Genomic DNA, 22,289 nt, shown 5'->3' with positions numbered 1-22,289 from the left:
CGGCGGCGGCGGAGATGGCGGTGGGTTAGCACAAGGGTTGTTGCAGGGGCAACTGCCGCACTTGTTCTGCAAATCAGGGTCGGGTGTAAGTTCGTCGAGATTTCTTGAACTTACCATTGAAAGAGTGGCGATTATAAATATAGTGAAATAGAACAATTTGAGAGTGGCCATGGTGAGATAATTTTGATCTGTGTTTCAAGATTTTGATTTATTGTGTTTCTTGAAAGTGAAGAATGGTGAAGAAGAAGAAAGAAGGAAGAAAGAGGTTTATTTTATTACGTTTTGTTAGGTGCATGAAAGTAGCTAGAAAAGGCCAAGGAAAGTTTGGAGGAAAAATTAGCCTTTTTGTAGGCAATTTACAAGTGTGGGTTTGATATGAAATTTCTAATACAGTTGCGTTGTGATTAGTAAAATTCTATTAATTTAGTTGAATATTAAATTACTGAAAAACTAATTTATAGCAAGATAAATTATTATTTAAGGGAGATAATTGATTTATTGATGTATAACTTATTGAGGTTATGTTGTATGTGCACTGGATAAATGATCTTTTATATTATAGTCGGTGAAGTGAACTATTTTAAAAGTGTAAAATGTAATGGGCAAATCATTTGTTAAATTTAAAAACTACCGGCAAAGGGGGATTGAATTTAAATTGTGAAAAGAAAAGAAAAGAACCTTCAATTATAATTTTCATGTTGGCTTAATCGATAAGGCAAAGTCCACTTTCAAGGGGCCATAAATTAGGCCTTAATTTATTGATTTTGTACTTTCTTTTAATTAAGGGGTTTTGTGTGTGCAATTGCATGCATGTCTGAGGTTCCAATAATTGTACCCTTTTTCATGAAAATAAATAAAAAATACATTTGTTTGCTAGATATGTATGCAAAAAAATAGGCAGCCCAAGAGTGGTTTCGAGTAATATTTGAATTTAATATATAAGTTATTTTATAAAATAAAATTGAGTTTAATGGAAGAATTGGGGGATTTGATGTAAGCAAAGGTGGGGAAGTCATGTTTGGCATGTGGATGACATTTCCCTAGGCCTTAATCAAAGGTTGCATATATGCATCACTATGGAGAAAGTATTTATTCGAAATTAATATAAAGTTTCAAGGGAATCATTTTTTTTTATATGAATTTTTTTTATAGAAATTTAAGGGAATCATTTAAAATGATGCATTGTAAAGCCAATATATATTGTTCGGAAGATTCTCGTGCCGAAGAAGTAATTAGGTATGTGGTCGTCGTTTAGAGGTCGTCTTTGTAGTTGACTGAAATTAAAATACTCACTCGAAAACCTACTTACGCGCATCTTTTTTGTTTTTAATAAATTCAATGCAAATAGATGCATTTTTCATTAACTTTTTTTTTTTTTTGTTTTTATTTTTTGGTTAAATAAAGTTGAATAGCATGCTTAATTTCATGAAATATACAATAGCACCGTCACATCACATGGCACCGTGTATTAGAAAATATATATATATATATATATATGCATACAAGTATTGGAAAACAATCAAACATCAATTATTGACAATTCAAATTGACCCTTTGTTTCTTCATAACGTAAAGACAAAGACTTGGAAAAATATTAGCATTAGAAAACCAGTCCATATCAGAAACCGTTAGTTTTATTTATGTGCCACTTCGGACCTTCCCACAAATAATTGTTTCATAAATTTCATAATCTAAAATATTTATTTCATTCAAATTTGTTCAAGGGCCCAAATCATAGTAGCCCAATAAGGCCTCGGTTGGTATCTCTAATAACCTATGCTGTACGGACACAGATACGTGGGCACAGCGATACGCAGATACGGACAAGGTGATACGGCATTTCCAAAAAACTAGGATACGGACACACGGGGATACGCGAAAATATAAAAAATATAGAGGTATATTTATAAATAATAAAATATAGGAGTACATTTATTAATTGTAAAAAATATGTATAAGTCGTCATCGCATAAGAGAACCGCCCGCCCTTGTTGCTCATGTTCTTGGTCACCGTCGCATGTTAGACTTTTGGAGTTTTGGGTGGGCTCACAAAGAAAACAGAAGAAATACAGAGGAAAGAAAATGCGCATTTTTTAAGAGTAGTATCCCAACTTTTTAAAAATTGTGGACACTACCTGACACAGGTGTCCATACTTTTAGCGAAATTACGACACGGCCCGACACGGGTGTCCGAGAAGTGTCCAGGTGTATCCGAGTGTCCAGGTGTCGGATAGGGGGACTCTTCACCTTCTAGAAGTGTCCGTGCAGCATAGCTAATAACTTGTCGGATCGGCCCACAGATATTATCAAAACTTATCTTACCTTCTAGACATGTTTTTTTATTGGATTATAAATCCAGTAATATAACTAAATTTCATTAGATTATTTAATCTTATCTTGGCAACCAAACGAGACCTAAGGATATTAGAGCCCAGAGAAACGAACACATTAGGCTAATAGCCCAATGGGCCCAAACCATACAGCCGCCCAAAAACACTATTCGACACCTACTACACCTACTGACTTGTCCGTTGGAGTGCTAATTCCAGCGTCAGTCCAGGTATCCGCGATTTGAGTCTTGCCAAATCTACCCTAAAAATGAATCAAAATCATGTTTGAACTCGAAACGGTAGTATTAAAACCGAAACAACATTTATTGTATACCTCTGAATATTCAAGAATGTACATAGCAACCCCACAACCCTGCTTCGATTTCAAAACCTACGCCTAACAAACACAAATCCACCTAGAAAAAAAAAAACTGACAATTCACAAGTACCGGAGGATTACATTTAACTCCGAAAAAACTGTACGTTTATGCAGAGAGATCAATCTGAATTTTGCATATATACACCAACAAACCAATTCCGAAGCAATATCAGATTGACGTTGTTTCATCACAGTCTCGATCCAGAGAATTATTCACTCATCAATTCTGCAAAAATGAGGGTGCGTGCACCGTATGTTTTTCAAGGGTCGATTTTGTTTTAAGTGAGAGTTCACCTGAACCTCGCTTCCCCTCCCCCATGAATGGTTGAAGCCGACTCGTAAAGTGTAAAAGGGTTACAAAACCACTCTGGTCCGCGCTGCTGCGGAGGATTATTCCTCTCGGGAATCTCGAAATCGCGCGCCATCTCCCAGAACATGCCCTGTATTTCCTCACTGCTGTAGTTCCTTTCCTGTTTTTTTTTTTTTTCCCATCCATTTACGAAGAATTAAGTCCAAGTTCGGTAACCGAATTTCATAAATATCGATATAGTGCAGTTGTCACATTTAATTCATTCCAATTCAACCACAAAATCGGTCATTCGATACTCTTTTTTTAAACTCAATTAAATGCAAAGCAAGTCAAGAAAAATCCCACATAATCACGAAAAATGTCCCATCAAACAAAATACATTAAAAAGAATCAAACATAGTTCATAAACGACAATCCAATATGCACTAGAAACAGATAAACAAACAAACAAACAATAAAACTCACCTCTTTCCTAGCATCATTCATAAGAGACACCATTTCTTCAAGAAAATCGCCAAATCCCTATTACGAAAGTAAACACAAAATTTCGGACAATCGTTAGAAATAAAATCAAAACCTATACATAACGACAACACAAACCGCAGCAACACCCAAAACACACACACACACACATATATATAATATACGCACCTCGACACCGTCCACGTCATCATCGTGATCATACAACCCTGCATCATACATCATCTTCTTCCTACTATCCGAAAGCACTGTTTCATTTCATCCAAATATTTAACTAAACATTAATTCCAAACAATTGAATAAAAAAAGACAAAATAAACTGTAATAATACTTAAAAAAAAAAAAATGAAACTGTAATAATGTAACATATAAATACCTGAATATGCTTCTTGAATTTGCTGAAATTTATGTTTGGCCTCACCAATAAAACTAGGGTTTCTCCTACACCACTTATCTGGATGCCATTGCTGAATCAAAATCAAGAACCCTCAGTCAATTAATTAACATTACTAAAACCTATTTAAAAAAAATTAATAGCCCATTAAAAATAAATAAATAAATAAAAACATACCATGGCAAGTTTACGATAAGCGCGTCGAATTTGTTCGTCGGAAGCGTCTCTATCAACACCAAGAACACTGTAATAAAAAGGCTGCCCACTAAAGAACTCCATTTCTAAATTTGTTTTTTACGAACGCAAAATCGAAAGGTAGATTTAGGAAATAGAGGAAGAATTTTATTTATAGAGTATGCTAAAAAGGGATAATTACGAATTGGGGTGAGGCGGTTGTATGTGGGTCCCATTGATGAAGAACAGTTGCAGAAGCTCAAAAATATCTGGGGAAGAAGATATTTTCGCCATCTGGAATCTTCTAGCAATTAGCAATTGCTTCGACTCAGATATTTTTAAATTAACGACATTTTTTCTAATTTTATTTGAAATTAATTTTAACTAGGGTAAAGTCCACTTTACCCGTCGTACTTCTGCCCCAAAATCACTTTACGCTCTCGTACTCTCAATTTCATCAATTTATCTCTTGTACTTGTACAATTTCCCAACACAGCCTTCTCCGTCAACTTTTTTTGATTTGGTCAAGAGTCAAAATATTGACTTTTTCAATTTTGACTCTCGAGTTTAGAAAAAAGAAAGTTTCACACATTCATATTTTTTTTTTCTTTGCACTGGATGGAATCGATCAATTTTTGGGTCTTGACTTTTCTAAGCTAGGACTTCAATTTGGGAATATCTTGGAAGAGAAAGTGGTGGGAGAAGACGAAACGACTCGTTATAGGCAATTTTGTAATTTACAGAATTGACCAAACGACGTCAGAGTCAAAATCGACAAAAGTTAAAGGAGAGGATTGTATTAAAAAATTATACAAGTATAAGGAGGTAAATCGATAAAATTGAGAATACGATGGGTAAAGTGATTCTCGGACAGACAGAGTACGAGGTTAAAGTGAACTTTACCCTATGAAATCTTGGAGCCCAATTTAATTTAACCCGTTGTTAACTGGCTTGGGTTTTTTTGATTTGTTCGACCCTACACCCGGTGAAAAACACCGGGTGGGTCTTCTGCTGCCACGTGTCTCTTTTTTGTATTTTATAATAGATTCCCCGCTAGGGTTTACCTTTAGGGGTTTTAGAAAAATAAAAAAAAGAACACGTGGCAGCAGAAGACCCACCCGGTGTTTTTCACCGGGTGTAGGATCGAAGCAACCGGTTTTTTTGACCCGTTAGTGAGATACGTGTCGAATAAAAGTTTGTAATCCTACCCTTTGTGGAGTCTGGATTCCCTACAATTAATGTCAATATTTTGACCAATAAAATAAAATAAAAAATTGCAGTTCACTCCATATAAATTTCTCACTTTTTGCACTTTCCCTCTTAAAAAATAAAAAAAAGGGATATTCTTCCTTTGGGGTCCATTTGGATGGAGGGATTTGGGGAGGGATTTGATTTGGGGAATTGATTTGAAATGACTCCAATTTTGGAGTCATTTGAAATCCATCACTATTGCTCCAAAATCAACTAAAAAGGAGGGGTGGGGATTTGAAATCCATCTCCAAATCCCTCCATCCAAACAAGTCCGAGGGATTTGTTATTATGGATTTGAAATCCCTCCCCCAAATCCCTCCATCCAAATGCACCCTTGAAATATTATTTTGGTTAGACTTTGCCAAAAACTAATTTTTGGGGGCATTGTGCAAAAGTAACATTTTAAAAGGGCAACATCAAAATAGTAGTGTTTTTAAAGGGAAACGTGCAACAAAAATACTCAATTTCAATGATTCATCTATCGAAGTTTTGATATTGAGGCAATATGCAGTACGAAAAATACTTTAAAAGGGGACTTTCACTTTTTAAAATTTTTGAAGGGATAAAGTGGAAAAAATTGTAATTTAGAGTGGGATGATGTACAATTTGCCCAAATAAAATTTAATTATCAAAAAGAAAAGGACAACGACCACCCCCAAGCTAAGGTCTAATTATAAAAAAACTTTCCTATTCATTTATTAGAACCACCCATCAACTATGTATTGTTTTACACGTTGACTATTACATTGTCAAATTTACCTAGAGGGGTATTTTCGTAAGACAATAAATAGTTGAGGCAGATGGTTGTAATTACACAAACAATATGGGGTTTTTTTATCAAACTGATCTTACCTAAAGGGTGTAAGCGTAATTTGCCAAAAAAAAAAAGAAGAAAAAAAATTCCAATCGATATCAATCTTCTTGCCCAACACAAATTCATCGTCTTCAACAACTTCACATATAAATCGAAATCGAAATCCAGTCCTCGATTTCTGAGATTCATATACAGATATGTTCAAACAGATCCTACTAACTCTCCTGTTAGTTTTCCTCGCCGGTGCCGTACACGGCCGGAGCTCCCACGTCATCAACTTCCGGTGGCCGAATCTCTACCCGGAGTCCTTCGCCTGGGACCAGAAATCCGACCACTTCGTAGTCGGCTCCCTCCGCCACCGCCAGCTCATCTCCGTCTCCGACGCCGGCGTCGCCGCCTCCCTCCTCTCCGACGATTCGCTCCCCGCCAACTCCTCCTTCCTCGGCATCTCGCTCGATCCCCGTCACCACCGCATCCTCGCCGTCGTCCACCGCTCCTCCCCTCCGTTCTCCGCCCTAGCCGCCTACGACCGCGCCACCCTCCGCCGCCTCTTCCTCACCCCGCTCGACGACCTCCTCCCCTCCCCAACCCTCGCCAACGACGTGGCGACCGATTACCACGGCAATGCCTACGTCACCGACTCGGCCAATGACGTCATCTACAAAGTCAACGAGCAAGGCGAGGCCACGATCCTATCCAGATCTCAATCCTTCAAACCCCAAGCAGTCGACACCACCGCACACTACCACAACTGCGGACTAAACGGCGTCGTTTACAACTCCAAAGGCTACCTACTAGTAACTCAGTCGAACACGGGGAAGCTCTTCAAAGTCGACGCCGACGACGGAGGCGCAAGGCAGGTGCTTCTGAACAAGGAACTTACGGCGGCCGACGGGATCGCCCTCAGGCGCGACGGCGTCGTAACGGTTGTGTCGCAGCAGAAGCTGTATTTCATCAAGAGCGACGACAGCTGGGGCGGGGGAACTGTGTTTGACGAAACTACCCTCGACGAGGAGAGGCAGGCCAGCGCTGTGGTCGTCGGAGCAGAGAACAGGGTATACGTGTTATACGGGCACGTGAACGAGGGCGTTTCGGGGAACGGAGAAAGAGATGGATTCAGCATTGTCGAAGTAGAATCGGAGAATGAGAACAAAGAAGAGAAAGTGTGGGTGTTTGTGTTAATTGGTTTGGGCATGGCTTATTTCATGTTCTGGAGATTCCAAATGCGCAAACTTGCCCACAATATGAACAAGAAAACTTCTTGATTTTCGTTTTTCGTTTTTTTTTTTTTATAGACTTTTTGTTTATTTTTCATCTATCAATTAGTGAATTTCGTCGTGCAATTTTCTCAACCACAGTTATCATCGTTCATTCTTGAATCGAGTTCTCGCAAAAAAACGAACATCAAATGCAAATATTAGAGAATACATCAAATGCTATTACAACATAAGTTTCTCGAAAGCTGAAATCACGGGAGAGTGGTTTCGACAATTGTACCGTTCATGATACCTGGAAGTGTTGGAACGGACAACTCTTCTTTCGGGGGTAGTGTGGTTTCTTTCACCTTCGACTTGTCGTTGATTTCGGCTTTCGGTTTCTTTTCTTCTTCTTCGTATTCTTGTTCAGCTTCTTCTTTAGTGTTTTTCGACAATCCGGCTTTTTGCCGGAGTTCCTCAAATTTCTGCATAATCTTCTGCCTCATTGTGGCATTTCTAGCACGTGCTTCAGCTGGTGGTGGCGGCAGAAGAGCGGCAAGACCTAGAGAAACGGCCGTTAAATGCATTATTTCCCGCCTTGATTTGGTGGCGGTCGAGCGTTTTTCCTGCAACACTTGTTTCTCCTTTTCTGCTTTCACCTACAACCAATTAATGTATGATCAAAAATTGTTTTACAAATCAAATTCAAACTCCTTCGTAAACACTTCAACGAACGAGTCCAGGTTTATACGCATATCTACCATGGTTTACCCATTGATTCGAGCAGGAACAAAGATCAATCGAACTAAGTACAATTCGCAGAACAAAAATCATTCATCATTTTTTTCCCCTTTTTTGCTGTAAATAAATATTAAGACAAAGGAGTGCGTAATGAATATGTGGATTAACATGTAATAACAATCTTCTGATAACATGTAATAACATCCACATTTTTTTGATACAATCGAATCAAACTGATTGCTGGCTTCATAGTATTAGACCGTCTAGTACGAAAGATTCATGATTGGGAGCCGTCCGATCTAACCTCTATTCACTTAACATTCCACATATTTGGTACCAATTCTCGTTTTGATGTAGTATAAAATAGTATGTGTTAAGTATTGAGCCCAATAATATGATCTGTTGTGATCTGGGCCAATGACTTATCTTATTCACAGCCCAACTTGTGAAATTGGGCCCAACAGTACTTAAGCCCACTGATCCAGTCAACTTTGATCTGAACCGTTTAATCTAGGGCTTCAATCTGAGCCCTCCCTTTTTCCCCTTTCCTCTTACCAACTCAACCCTAGCAGCATTTCCACTGCTGCGCCGTTCCCTCTCTCCTCTCCTGTCCCCCTCTCTCTCTACAGTACTTCGTCACCCCTTGTCGTTTTCCGGCAACACCGTCGCAGGTCTTGCCGGACAATGGGTGTCCTTGCCGTCACAGCACAATTAATGCTGAGGACCGTTGAAACTGTGTGTATATATACTGTGGTGAGAGAGAGAGATAGGTATGATTCACCTTTTATTCAAACCTGTCCATTTCTGACCTTAATCCTCTGCTGTGAGGGTTTTGGTGTTGAGTTTGCAGAATACTGGGTTTGTGCTGAGTGGAGAGGGTGAGTTATCACCGAGTTGACTGTGCATGTGTTGGTGAGTCAACTCGGAGTGAGGTTTTGGGGTCAGATCTAGGGTTCCGATCAGTGGCTGTACTTTGGTGCTTGTTTTCAGTTGGTGTTACCACCAGACCTTGGATAAATTGGATGAACACTGGAAAAGGGAACTGAGCCGTTCATATATCAATATACATTTTAATTCTCATTTCCAGTTGTTCTTGTGTTTTCTACGGATCCATGGCTGTTTTGGAAAGAACTTGTACCTAACAGTGGTACCAGAGCATCAGTTGGACACTTGTTCTTTGCAGACTCGTGCTACGGATTACACTACTGTGACTCACTCACTCTGCTTCTGGGTAAAATCCTGGAAAACCTGTGGTTGACCTTGTGTGGTCAGAACTTGCTTCCGCTGTTCTCTGTGATCTGGGCCAACTCAGGTTGCCTGCCACACCAAACTTCCCTTGTCCGGACCACTTAGTGTCGCAGGAATCTGGGGAAGGGGGGCAGTCTGAGATAGCTCAGCTTACAACCGGTTCTCTGTGTGATTTCTGGGCCAACTCAGGCTATTCGCCACTCCAAACTTCCCTTGTCCGGACCGCTTAGTGTCGCAGGAATCTGGGGAAGGGGAGTAGCCTGAGAAAGCTCAGTCTGTGACTGGTTACTTAGTTGCCTTCTGCAACACTTGGCTCCCTGTTGGGCCACCTGGGATCATCTCTTGTGTGTTTTCATTTCTGTTGCTGTCTGTGTGCAGCTTGTGTGTTTTCATTTCTGTTGCTGTCTGTGTGCAGCTTGTGTGCTTTCTTTTCTGTTGCTGTCTGTGTGCAGCTTGCGTGCTTTATTTTCTGTTGCTGTCTGTGTGCAGCTTGTGTGCTTGTGTGCCTCTTTAGTTTATATTGTTCTTTTTCTCTCTGTGTGAAAATGAATTCCTATCCTGTTGCTTCCTTTGATGGCAAGGGTGATTTTGCTATATGGAAACAGAAAATGAAAGGTGTTTTAGTTCAACAGAAATGTTTTAAGGCCATCACTCAAACATATGATGATAAAACCACTAAGGAAATGAAAGATGATCTTGATGAACTTGCTTACTCCCTGATTATTCTGAACCTATCTGACTCTGTGATTAGAAAGATAGGTAAACTTGATACTGCTAAGGAACTGTGGGATAAGTTAGAAGAGCTCTATACTGAAACCTCTTTACCCTCAAAAATGTTTTTACTGGAAAAGTTTTTTAGATTTAAACTTGACTTGCACAAAGATATAGATGAAAATCTTGATGTTTTTACAAAACTTGTGCAAGATATTAAATTGACTGGGGACAAAAATATTGATGAATATACCCCCATTGTTCTTCTAAATGCTATTCCAGACTCTTACAGTGATGTCAAATCTGCCATCAAGTATGGCAGAGACAAAGTGACTCTAGACACTGTGATAAATGGTTTAAAGAGTAAGGAACTTGATTTGAAAACCACCAAAAACAGCAAGTGTTTGGGTGATGTTAACTTTGTGAAAAACAAGCCTAAAAACAAGTTTTCAAATAAGGCTTCTTCCTCCAGTAACCAAAATTTTCAAAAATCTGATAAGGGTAAAGTAGGGAGTAAGAATAAGCTCAAACATAGGAAGTGTTACAACTGTGGTAAGTCTGGTCACTATGCAAATAGGTGTTCTGAACCTAAGAAAGACTCTAAGTCTAATAATGAACAGGCTAATCAAGTTGCTGAGAACATGGGTGATGTGTTTATGATTACTGATGAGTATCTTGACTTTGTGAACTCTGTGTCTGCATCTTTGACTGATAATGACTGGTTAATGGATTCTGCCTGCTCTAATCATATGACACCCCATAGAAGCATGTTCACCTCCTATGTTGAATTAAAAAATGGCTCTGTGTCTATGGCTGATAGTAGTAAAAGACATGTGCTAGGTATAGGAACTGTTTGTCTGAAATTTCAATCTGGTTATGTGCTTAAATTGAAAAATGTGAGACATGTTCCTAAACTGAGTAGCAATCTGATGTCTTGTGCTGTCTTGGAGGATTCTGGGTATAAGGGCACTTGGGGTGATGGGGTCATGAACATTATGCATGATGGTTTGCTTTCTTTTAAGGCTGTTAGAATGCATAATATGTATGTTGCATCTGCATTATCTGTTTCACATGTTAATTCTGTCCAGCATGACATGACTGATCTTTGGCATAGAAGATTAGGCCACATCAGTAGTAAAGGACTAGGAATTTTGCATAAAAACAACTATCTGAGTGATGACATTGTTGTTGATATGCCCTTGTGTGATTCTTGTGTTATGGGTAAACAGTCTAAAGTGAAATTCCCTAAATCCTCTGTCCCTAATACATCTAAGTGCACAGAGATCCTTGAATATGTTCATGCAGATGTTTGGGGTCCTGCACCTGTCTCCACACCTGGTGGAAACAAGTATTTCTTGTCTGTTGTTGATGATTTTTCAAGAAAAGTGTTTGTTTTCTTACTTGTGCAAAAGTCTGATGTTTTTGATAAGTTCAAATCCTGGAAAACCTTTATTGAAAATCAAACAAACAAGAAACTTAGGACTCTTAGAACTGATAATGGCACTGAATTTTGTAATCATGAATTTGATTCTTTGTGTGCTGAATTTGGCATTAGAAGACATAGGACTGTTGCATATACCCCTCAACAGAATGGCATAGCTGAAAGAATGAATAGAACCTTATTGGATAGGGTTAGATCCATGTTGCATGCATCTGGTTTGCCTAAAGTGTTTTGGGGTGAAGCTGTCTTAACAGCTGCTTATGTGATTAACAGATCTCCTTCTGTGCCTTTGTCTGGAAATTTGCCTGAAACTATGTGGACTGGGAAACCAGCTGATTTGTCTAATTTGAGAGTTTTTGGTTGTACTGCTTTTGTTCACCATAAATCTGATAAATTAGAACCTAGATCCTTAAAATGTGTTTTTATTGGATATCCTGAAGGGGTAAAGGGATATAGATGTTGGCTAAAGAATGAACATGGTTTTAAAACAATCATTAGTAGAAATGTTGTTTTCAATGAAAATGAATATCCTTGTTTGCCTGTGCCTTCATTTATTGTTCCCCCCTCTGCTCCTATTGAGGTGGAGAAATCTCCTATTGAGAGTGAGGAAATTGATATTGTTGATGATGATGATTCATCTTCTGTGCCTGAAAATGTGTTTGATCAAAATGTTGAGTCTGATTTGCCTGAAATTGATGATTTGCATGATTATCAGCTTGCTAGGGACAGACCTAGAAGAGAAATTAGGCAACCTCATCATCTTGATAATTTTCAGCTTGCATCTTTTGTTTTCAATGTGTTTGATTCTTTAGATGGAAATGAACCTAAGTGCTACAAAGATGCTTTAAAATCTCCTGAATCTGCTATGTGGTTATCTGCTATGAAAGAGGAAATTAACTCTCTGCATGTCAATCATACTTGGACTCTTGTCCCAAAACCTGCTAAGTGCTCTTTGATTGAATGTAAATGGCTGTTTAGAATTAAGCATGAATCTGATTCTGTTAGATATAAAGCTAGGCTTGTAGCTAAAGGTTTTACTCAAAGAGAGGGTATAGACTATACTGAAATCTTTGCTCCTGTTGTTAAATTCACCACTGTCAGAATTTTGCTTGCCTTAGTTGCTCATTTTGATTGGGAACTTAAGCAAATGGATGTTAAAACTGCTTTCTTACATGGTGATCTTGATAAGCAAATTTTCATGTCTCAACCCGAAGGATTTGTTGATCCTGATAAACCTGATTATGTTTGTTTGTTGAAGAAATCTCTGTATGGCCTTAAACAGTCTCCTAGGCAGTGGAACAAAAAATTTGACTCATGCATGCTCTCTTTGAAATTTAAAAGAAGTGAATTTGATCCTTGCTTGTATTTCAAAGATGACTGTCAATCACCTGTGTTCCTATTGATCTATGTTGATGATATGCTTATTGCTAGTCCCTGTTTAAAGGCTATTGATCATGTTAATAAATGCTTAAGTGAAAACTTTGACATGAAATTTCTTGGTGACTCTAAGAGAATTCTGGGAATGGACATAATCAGGAATAGGAAAGATTGTTCTTTGTTTCTGAACCAATCTGCCTATGTTGAAAAGATTTTAGATAAATTTGCCATGAAAAATGCCAAGTCTGTGTCTGTGCCTCTTGCTGCTCATTTCTTGCTAAGTAAGGAACAGTCCCCAAAGACTGAACCTGAAATCTGTGATATGAAATCTGTTCCTTATGCAAATGCAATTGGCTCTATAATGTATTTAATGGTAAGTACTAGGCCTGACATTGCATATGCTGTTAGCTGTTTGAGTAGATATATGGCCAATCCTGGCATGCCTCATTGGGAGGCTGTGAAATGGCTAATGAGATATCTAAGAGGATCTGCTAGAACAGGGATTGAATTTTCTAGGTGTGAAAAAGGAATTGAATTATGTGGTTATGTGGATTCTAATTATGCTAATAACAGAGATAATAGGAAGTCCACCACATCTTATGTGTTTACTTTGTGTGGTTCTTGTATTTGCTGGAAATCTCAACTTCAGAACATTGTAGCCCTTTCTACCACAGAGGCTGAATACATTGCAGCCACAGAGGCTATAAAAGAATCTCTCTGGTTGAAAGGGCTGCTCTCAGAAATTGGGTTCTTGAAAGGTAAAGTTGTTGTTTTCTCTGACAGCCAATCAGGTATACAATTGTGCAAGAACCCTGTCTTTCATGACAGAACAAAACACATTGAGATCAAATACCACTTCATCCGGAAAGTGGTGAAAAAAGGTGTGATAGACCTGGAGAAAATTCCTTCTGAATTCAACCCTGCTGACATGGGCACTAAGTGCCTGCCTGTGGAAAAATTGAGATCATGTTTGAGAATCTTGAACATTGTCTCAAAAACTGATTGAAATCAGACATGTGTTTGTCTGCTTGCTTTGTGCAAGTCTGTTGATGCTTTCTGTGTGATTGCTTGTTTTATTCGTTTTGTCTTAACTTCTTTGTGATGTTAATTGTTGGTTTTATCTTGGTGATTACCTCATGTGTGGAAAAAATACTGTGTGAATCTTCTACTACAATCTATGTGATTAGTGTTCAAGATTCACAGTTACGGCAATGATGATCCCATTCCATTAAGTGTGTTTCATACTAATCCTTTTATTGGTCTCAGGTGGAGAATTGTTAAGTATTGAGCCCAATAATATGATCTGTTGTGATCTGGGCCAATGACTTATCTTATTCACAGCCCAACTTGTGAAATTGGGCCCAACAGTACTTAAGCCCACTGATCCAGTCAACTTTGATCTGAACCGTTTAATCTAGGGCTTCAATCTGAGCCCTCCCTTTTTCCCCTTTCCTCTTACCAACTCAACCCTAGCAGCATTTCCACTGCTGCGCCGTTCCCTCTCTCCTCTCCTGTCCCCCTCTCTCTCTACAGTACTTCGTCACCCCTTGTCGTTTTCCGGCAACACCGTCGCAGGTCTTGCCGGACAATGGGTGTCCTTGCCGTCACAGCACAATTAATGCTGAGGACCGTTGAAACTGTGTGTATATATACTGTGGTGAGAGAGAGAGATAGGTATGATTCACCTTTTATTCAAACCTGTCCATTTCTGACCTTAATCCTCTGCTGTGAGGGTTTTGGTGTTGAGTTTGCAGAATACTGGGTTTGTGCTGAGTGGAGAGGGTGAGTTATCACCGAGTTGACTGTGCATGTGTTGGTGAGTCAACTCGGAGTGAGGTTTTGGGGTCAGATCTAGGGTTCCGATCAGTGGCTGTACTTTGGTGCTTGTTTTCAGTTGGTGTTACCACCAGACCTTGGATAAATTGGATGAACACTGGAAAAGGGAACTGAGCCGTTCATATATCAATATACATTTTAATTCTCATTTCCAGTTGTTCTTGTGTTTTCTACGGATCCATGGCTGTTTTGGAAAGAACTTGTACCTAACAGTATGCATGCTCATAAATTATTAAACCTTCCATTTCAACAGAATATATATATATCCTTCTTTAGTTTAACCAAGAGAAACTTTGCATTCGAACCATTGACGAAGAATGCTCAATCAACCAAGAGAGGATTCTTTAAACCTTTTTTTTCTTTTCTGGGTAAAACAAAATAACGAGTACTAAATCAGGGATGTTATCGAGTCGTTGACCAATCGAAGATCGGAGAAACAATATCTAAACTGAGATCAGCATTTCAAATTTCCACTTCTGTCCAAACATAATAGGATCTAAAATATTCAATTCATATGAGCATAATTTTAAAAACAGCTGCAAGGCCAAAGATAATATATAACATCCAATTTGTTTGAAAATTTATAATTATATACACACAATCTTTTGCTCATAAACATATCCAAACTCTTAAATCTCTTGAAAATTAGGTTTCCATAAGAAAAGTAGAATTAATGACAAACAAACTCTTTATTCAAACCAGTGAAATCATTATATCAGTCATATAAAATATCTGGAAAAAATCAACTGTACAATATTCAGCTCATTGGGACAAATACACAAACACTTTGTAATCAGAAAGTAGAAGAGAAACAAAAAAGAGTAAAAAGTACAGGTAATTTAGGTGAACCTGGAGACGAGGGAGAGCTTGTCTATTCATCATTGTGACTTTCGAAAGTTGAGTGTACGGACCATTTGATCCGTTCACCGGAGGGATCCGGCAGGCGACTGGCTTTATAGTGGTGAATGACATTTTCCGGCGAGATCAACGGCTGCGATGGGGTTGGTAGGTGAAGACTGAAGAGTGGAAATGAAGACACTAAAAAGAGGCGGTGTGCTGTGAAATTGGATGGAATAAATAACCCCTTGGTTATTTTAGCATAGCCACTTGAAGTTCGTGTAATTTTATTTTATTTTAATATTAATTTGAATTATGTGGTCCTAATTCCTATCTTATTTACCTAAAAATTGAAATAATTTTTTGTTCAGGTAGCAAAATATATAAATATTCGGTGCTAATTATGAATGATAATTCCTACATTTATTTGATGAATTGGTTTCAATCTTTGTCATTTTTTTTAATAATTTGGAAGTATATATTTATAATAATTCTAAAGTATTATCATTTATAATTAACTTGATTTTTATGTAAACAAATTTAGTGTCTAAAATCATATATGTGCCCTGGGCTATATTGTTGTGCCAATATTTGGGCCTCAAATATTGTATTGATAAATGGGTCGCAAATTGGACTCGTCTTGCTTTAGAGTGAGTAATGGGGAAAATGTAGTCCGGGCCGGTGCCACCCGATGTTTTTGGCCGACCGTGGGAACATTGGCCGGCGACGGGCTAAGGTCGTGGGAAATCGAATTTGCTTCGGTGGTTGTCGGGATTGTTCTACATTGATGCGAGAGTCAAGGCTAGCAATCGGGTCGTATGAACTAAGTATGGGTCGGCTCAAGCTCATATACCATCGGGCTCATGCCTATAGGCTCAAACTCGACTCACGTATTTTTTCGGGCTTCGGGTTCATATCGGGCAATAAATAAAGAGTAAACTGCAAATACTACCCCTGTGTTATCTTGAAATAGCGAAAACCCCCCTGTGATAAATAAACTAGCAAAAACCCCCCTGTGAAATTTAGTCAAAGGCAGAATCCCCCCTAGCTGATTTTTTAGACTTGAAATGACAAAATTGTCCCTCAAAATGTATATATATATATATATATATATATTAAATGTATATTTATTCTTTTTAATTTGTTTGTTTAGAAATTAAAAAAAATAGTAAACAACTAAATTGATTATTTTTTAAATAAAATAATTAAAATATTATAAAATATAAGAATTTATTAATTGCAAGACTCCAGGGGTATTTGTGTCTTTTTATATCAAGTCAACCCTCAAATAGTTCCATAGGGGGGTTTTTGCTATTTAAATAATTTCACAGTGGAGGTTTTTGCTAGTTTATTTATCACAGGGGGGTTTTTGCTATTTCGAGATTACACAGGGGTAGTTTTTGCAGGTTACTCAATAAATAAATTACATATCTTATAACTTTGAACAGGACATGTTGAAGAAAAACAAAAAAAAACTTCGAAAAAAAAAACATAGTATGTTCATTAAAACAAATAAAGCTTAATGTTGCAAATATTTAACCCTTAATTAATTAAGCGAAAAAATGCATCCGACTCCAAAATGAAAAAAAAAATCATAAAATAAAATAACTAGAAGCAATTCTAAATGTAATTTAACTCTTCGAAAATTTTGATTCAGTCCGGCTTTATTCGGGTTGAGACATAGTAAGCTCAAACTCGACTCATAGGTTAATCAGTTAATCGGTTTAATGAAACGGCTCAAACTTACTCACAATTAATCAGGCTCGGCTCAAATAAAATCGGGCCAAGCTATCGGGCTTCGTGTAGGGCGGGTTCAATTGCCGGTCCTAGCGAGAGCCAAGAAATCAGTTGTCGAGGGTCGTTTTAATTTGACATTCAAGACATGTCTCGCACCCCGCACACGTCGCTATCGAGGCAACGGTCTGCTGATTGCGCCAATCAGGTATGCGTCTTGCAGGTTTACGAGCCCGTTGACTCCATGTCAGACTTCTTGGTCGTGTTTGAAGACGGGTCGAAGCACAGCCATGGCCTAGCACCGATGGGCAACGAGGATCTGCCGTGCCCGCTGCGGCAGGAAAGATGCTAGGATGGCTTGGGCAACCATTCAACGGGCAACCAGTGGTGGCACGCTGCGCGTGGGTGGCACCGTCGCCCGGAAAATTTTCGGAAGCAAAAAAAAAAAAATAACTAACTCTGATTTACAAGATATTTGGCTCTATTTTTGTGCATCTTTTGATTATTTTAATGATTTACAAGATAATTATATGTGCACATACACTACAACAAATAATCGAATATCTTTTAGAGTGGCAGCAGGCATCTGTACTCAAATATGAAATAATATATTTTTTTTTAAATCACTTGATAATTTACATTTCAGTAAAAATTTGCACAATATTGCCATCATAGCTATGTTATTAATGTAGTCACAAAATACAAAATTTTGTCAGATGTATAACATAAGCATTACATTTTTTTGTATAATGCAAATCCTAATTAATTTACCTAATCAGCAAAAATGAAAATTTCCTTAATTTCGTACATAATTATTGCATTAATATTGTATCAATTATTACAGCCATCTTTACAATTTAACAAGCTGTGTTTTAAACGAAGAATATAATTAACAGCGATTCTTAAACCGTACTCCGAAATTTTGCCGTATACATAATAATTCCAGTGATGATATAACAACAATATTGAACAGCAGAACATATACATAATAATTAATACATCCCACAACAGAAACAATATTCATCTGCCCACGAAATCTCGATACCAATATTTCGACAAAAATATAAAATCCCATATAATCTTCGATCGATCTTCATCATGCAGCAAAGGTATTGATTTCCATGCAAATTCTTGGCAAATCAGCAGTCCTTACTCGTTACAGTACCTTAGTTGCGATGTCTGTTCGACCTTATAATAATAACCAGTTCCGAAAAAAACCGCAGATTTTTTCAAGTTTTACGTATAATCTAAACTAATTAATTAATTACTAATCAACGAAAAAAGAATTATATAATTGAACTCCAGAAGAGTAGGTGTTTGCACGTGAGGAGTTTGGTCCCCCCCCTTCTCTTAACAGGCAGTTAATTAAACATGCATGCCCTAATTAATCATGTACTTACACAGATCCCTATACAATTAAAATTAATTTAAATTAAAAAAAAACGAAATTGAATTGAAATTAAACTGATATATGTCCAGATTCTTGCCTATATATATATATAACTGACAAAACTATATATGTCATTCAATATTGAAGGAAGGGATTTCCATTTCCCAATAAAAAGGTAGGTTATTTTGTTTTTTTTATATATTTATTTTTGTCTTTTATCATCATGAAATAATACCCCCATTCTTTTTGTTTTTTAAACAAATATTAATATTAGATTAAATATATATGGAAAGGAAGCTTCTAATTAAAGCACATAATATACTATAAATCCTAGATAGCTAATTAATTATTGATAATGAATAAAAATTAAAATGAACTGCATGCAGGGCAAGAACTATGTTTCAAGATTAATCTATTTATAGATATGCATATTATATTAAGAAAATGGAAAATATTATTATTAAAATAAAAAACTAGGGTTTCATTCTTCGAATGGGTTGTGTTTTTTAAGGTCGAACAGACAACGAAGCAAAGGTTAAACCGCAAGGAAGACTGCTCACTTGACAAGGACAGCATTGAAACCACTCACCTCATTCAATTTTCCGACAAACATATACATACACATATATCTGTATGTATATATATATCTGCATCCCTTTCGCCGCGCCGCCGCCTATCATCGTACCATCTGAACTCATGGCCCTCATTATAATAATAATAATAATAATAATAATAATAATAATAACTAAAGCTTCATTATTACTTTGTTGGTAGAAGAAGAAGAAGAAGAGAAGCTAAGGAAAAAAAAATATAGATGTTCATGATATTTATAAAGTTCTTTTTCTTGAAATAAATTAATTATTTTTAGAGAGAAAAAAAAAGACACATACACACACACTAGCTCGCACGTGTGAAAATTTGGTTTGACTGACGGATGAGATTTGATCTTAGTGCATTCCCAATGTCCAACAACCAATATAATTATTATTCAATGACAAATTTATGATAAAATATTGAGAACTACTAATTCACAATTAATGATCATGTGTTGTAAATTGTATATTTTATTTCATTATAATTATTAAATGATTGTGTATTTATATGGAGGAGTATATGGTATCATTAATAATATAATTGCTTTGTATATATATATAAATTAATATATTAAAACAAAAATAAAATACAATACAATTAAATTAATTAGGAGACTAAAAAATTAAAAGTTAGTGGTTATGTATCTCACCTACAACATATCAAATTTGGGCATACAACTGTTTTGTAGTTGTTACAGACTCGTGCTTGTAAGGGGTAAGTAGGATTTGGGTGAAATTGTTAATTATGGTTAAATTTGGGGACCAAACTGTAATTCTTGAAAATTTCTGGTCCAATAATATATATATGTGCCATGCTGTCGAGTTTGGTGCCAAATTGAGGGAAGCATCGCATGTGAAAGTTGAAAGGTATATGGGGTTACCATCGTTTTGGACTTCATTTATAAATAAATGGGACCAATATAATCAATTTGTCAGACCTTATTTTCCTAATTTCACTCATCATTTTTTATATGCTGAAAATTTTATTTCTCTTTTTCACAGTTCAATTTTTGTGACAATAAATAAATGGTGTGAATTTTTGTTTTATTTCAAACAATGTATTATTTTAAACATATATACAATGATTTTCGATAGAATTTTTCACTTCGATCAAAATTTTGGGGTGACTTGTATAATTTTCTAAACATATATGCGTAGTTAATTAGACCAAATTGTCTAAGATTATTTTAAACAGCTGATAATTAGCTCTTATAAGTTATATCTAATAAACCGTTGATAATTAGCTCTTATACGTTATATCTAATAAACCGTTTTAATAATTAATAAGTTGTTACGTCTAATTTTTTGAATTATTTTTTGAACAATTTGGATAAGAAATTTATAGATTATTTTTACGATTTCGAATAAAAATATGGGGTATAATTATTTTAATAAAGAAGATATTGTAAGTTTCTCATCAGCTTATGCTTTGAATTTTTAAGATGTTGGAAGAGCTTATAAGCACTTAAAAGTCTTATATATAAGTTGTTTTAACAACTTATATGATTAGCCAAATACCCTTTTAATTAATCTCAACAAATGTAGGTGTAATTAGGGGTAGATATTTTTACTGAAATGCCCTGCCAACCGAGTACTCTACCGTACCCTACCACTTTTCTTTCGATTTTCTATCGAATGATAACATATTACCGTACAATACCGAGTTATTTTGGTACCGAATATTATTCCATGCATGTCATTACAATATTGTAATACTGAAATATTGTTAAAATATAAAATATTTTTTAAATAATTCTTCGTGTACGAGAAAAGATTAACAAATTCTTAGTGTACAAATTAAACTTATTATCAATTATAATTAGTAATCATTTGTTAGTGTGTACAATTATTTGGGCAAATTACGGCCACCCCTGAGTTATGGTCAAATACGAAAAAACCTCTTCTGTGATCGGTAACTACAGCCACCCATCAACTATGTATTATCTTACGAAAAAACCCCTCCAGAGGTAAATTTAGGGATGTTAATTCAGTAAAATCGAACCGAAATTTCGGTACGCCAATATTTCATTCCGTTAACCGAACTAAATATACGATTTGGTTCGGTAAATAACCGAATTAAATAAATTTTATGTAAAAATATTTAAAATGAGGGGTGCCTGTAATTACTCAAACAGGAGGGGTCTTTTCATAATTTAGACATACCTTAGGAGTGGCCGTAATTTGCTCAAATTATATTGGATCTATATGTTCATTATTAATGGTGATCTAATTCGCGTTAAGAGTTTTTACGTTTAACATTTTATCTTATTAATGATTCATAATCATAATTCATATCAATTAGTTTGAGTTGATATAATGTAACAAGTATTTTAAGAATACTTACACTTTAAATATTGTGTGGAATTGTTTTGAAAGAAATAAATAAATCATTTTTCACTTAAGAAGCACACAAACATAAATTGGTAATAATTACCAATTTATTGTACCATACCGCAATTCGGTAAATCGAAAATTTTGGAATGACAATAGTAATGAATTTTCTCATACCCTAGGTGTGTTTAACCTAAAAAAGAATTATCTATGATATGATAATAACATAAACATCAACCAAAAACTACGCATCTTACCGATGAGAACGACGATAGTATCGACTCAAATTCTTCATAATATAACACTTAATCGTAAAATCAATACCTTTTGAGTTCGATCGCACGCGCCTTAACGCATGTTCGTCTGCAGACTGCAGCTGATTCATCTGTGGCTGGCCTAATAACTAATACCTGTCAACACATATATTCATATATATATATATATATATTCTAGGGTTTTCCATGTTCTTGATAATCACCATATATATATATATACACACATAAATACATATATATGTAATACCTTATGAAATTTATGTTGCACCCGAAAAACCTGCATACTGCAAATAAAATCAACGAAAGCTTGTGATATTAAATAAAAAAAAGTTCGAATAATTCGATCTCCGGCAGCTGCAAAAAGGTATTTGATTTCCATGCAAAATACTCGGCAAATCAGCAGTCCTTTGGTTGCTATATACCTTAGGTTCGTCGTCTTTTCAACCT

The 22,289-nt window shown here is 36.4% G+C and overlaps 3 protein-coding genes and 1 long non-coding RNA gene across 4 annotated transcripts; 1 reads left to right on the top strand and 3 right to left on the bottom strand.

Moving 5' to 3' along the window:
- Positions 1-2,637: 2,637 nt before the first annotated feature.
- Positions 2,638-4,415, bottom strand: LOC105966034 (uncharacterized). Its single transcript, XM_012990576.2, has 5 exons — positions 4,071-4,415; positions 3,876-3,966; positions 3,671-3,747; positions 3,485-3,541; positions 2,638-3,179 (listed from the first exon to the last, which is right to left on the bottom strand). The coding sequence occupies exons 1-5, from the start codon at positions 4,170-4,172 to the stop codon at positions 3,000-3,002; spliced, it is 507 nt and encodes a 168-aa protein (XP_012846030.2). The 5' UTR covers positions 4,173-4,415; the 3' UTR covers positions 2,638-2,999.
- A 1,723-nt stretch (positions 4,416-6,138) lies between these two features.
- On the top strand, positions 6,139-7,484 carry LOC105966160 (NHL domain-containing protein). The gene has a single exon (XM_012990722.2). The coding sequence runs from the start codon at positions 6,330-6,332 to the stop codon at positions 7,395-7,397; it is 1,068 nt and encodes a 355-aa protein (XP_012846176.2). The 5' UTR covers positions 6,139-6,329; the 3' UTR covers positions 7,398-7,484.
- On the bottom strand, positions 7,476-15,882 carry LOC105966161 (uncharacterized). Its single transcript, XM_012990724.2, has 2 exons — positions 15,532-15,882; positions 7,476-7,987 (listed from the first exon to the last, which is right to left on the bottom strand). The coding sequence occupies exons 1-2, from the start codon at positions 15,652-15,654 to the stop codon at positions 7,601-7,603; spliced, it is 510 nt and encodes a 169-aa protein (XP_012846178.2). The 5' UTR covers positions 15,655-15,882; the 3' UTR covers positions 7,476-7,600.
- A 2,260-nt stretch (positions 15,883-18,142) lies between these two features.
- On the bottom strand, positions 18,143-21,936 carry LOC148770415 (uncharacterized). The gene is made up of 2 exons (XR_016031349.1): positions 21,892-21,936; positions 18,143-19,331 (listed from the first exon to the last, which is right to left on the bottom strand). It is a non-coding gene; the product is annotated as an uncharacterized LOC148770415 (long non-coding RNA).
- Positions 21,937-22,289: the final 353 nt, after the last annotated feature.

Source organism: Erythranthe guttata, chromosome 5 (assembly GCF_056151865.1).
Source record: "Erythranthe guttata isolate IM_541 chromosome 5, IM_541, whole genome shotgun sequence".
Classification (NCBI taxonomy): Eukaryota; Viridiplantae; Streptophyta; class Magnoliopsida; order Lamiales; family Phrymaceae; genus Erythranthe; species Erythranthe guttata.
The sequence above is the reverse complement of the archived record's forward strand: the minus strand, read 5'-3'. Positions and strand labels throughout refer to the sequence as shown.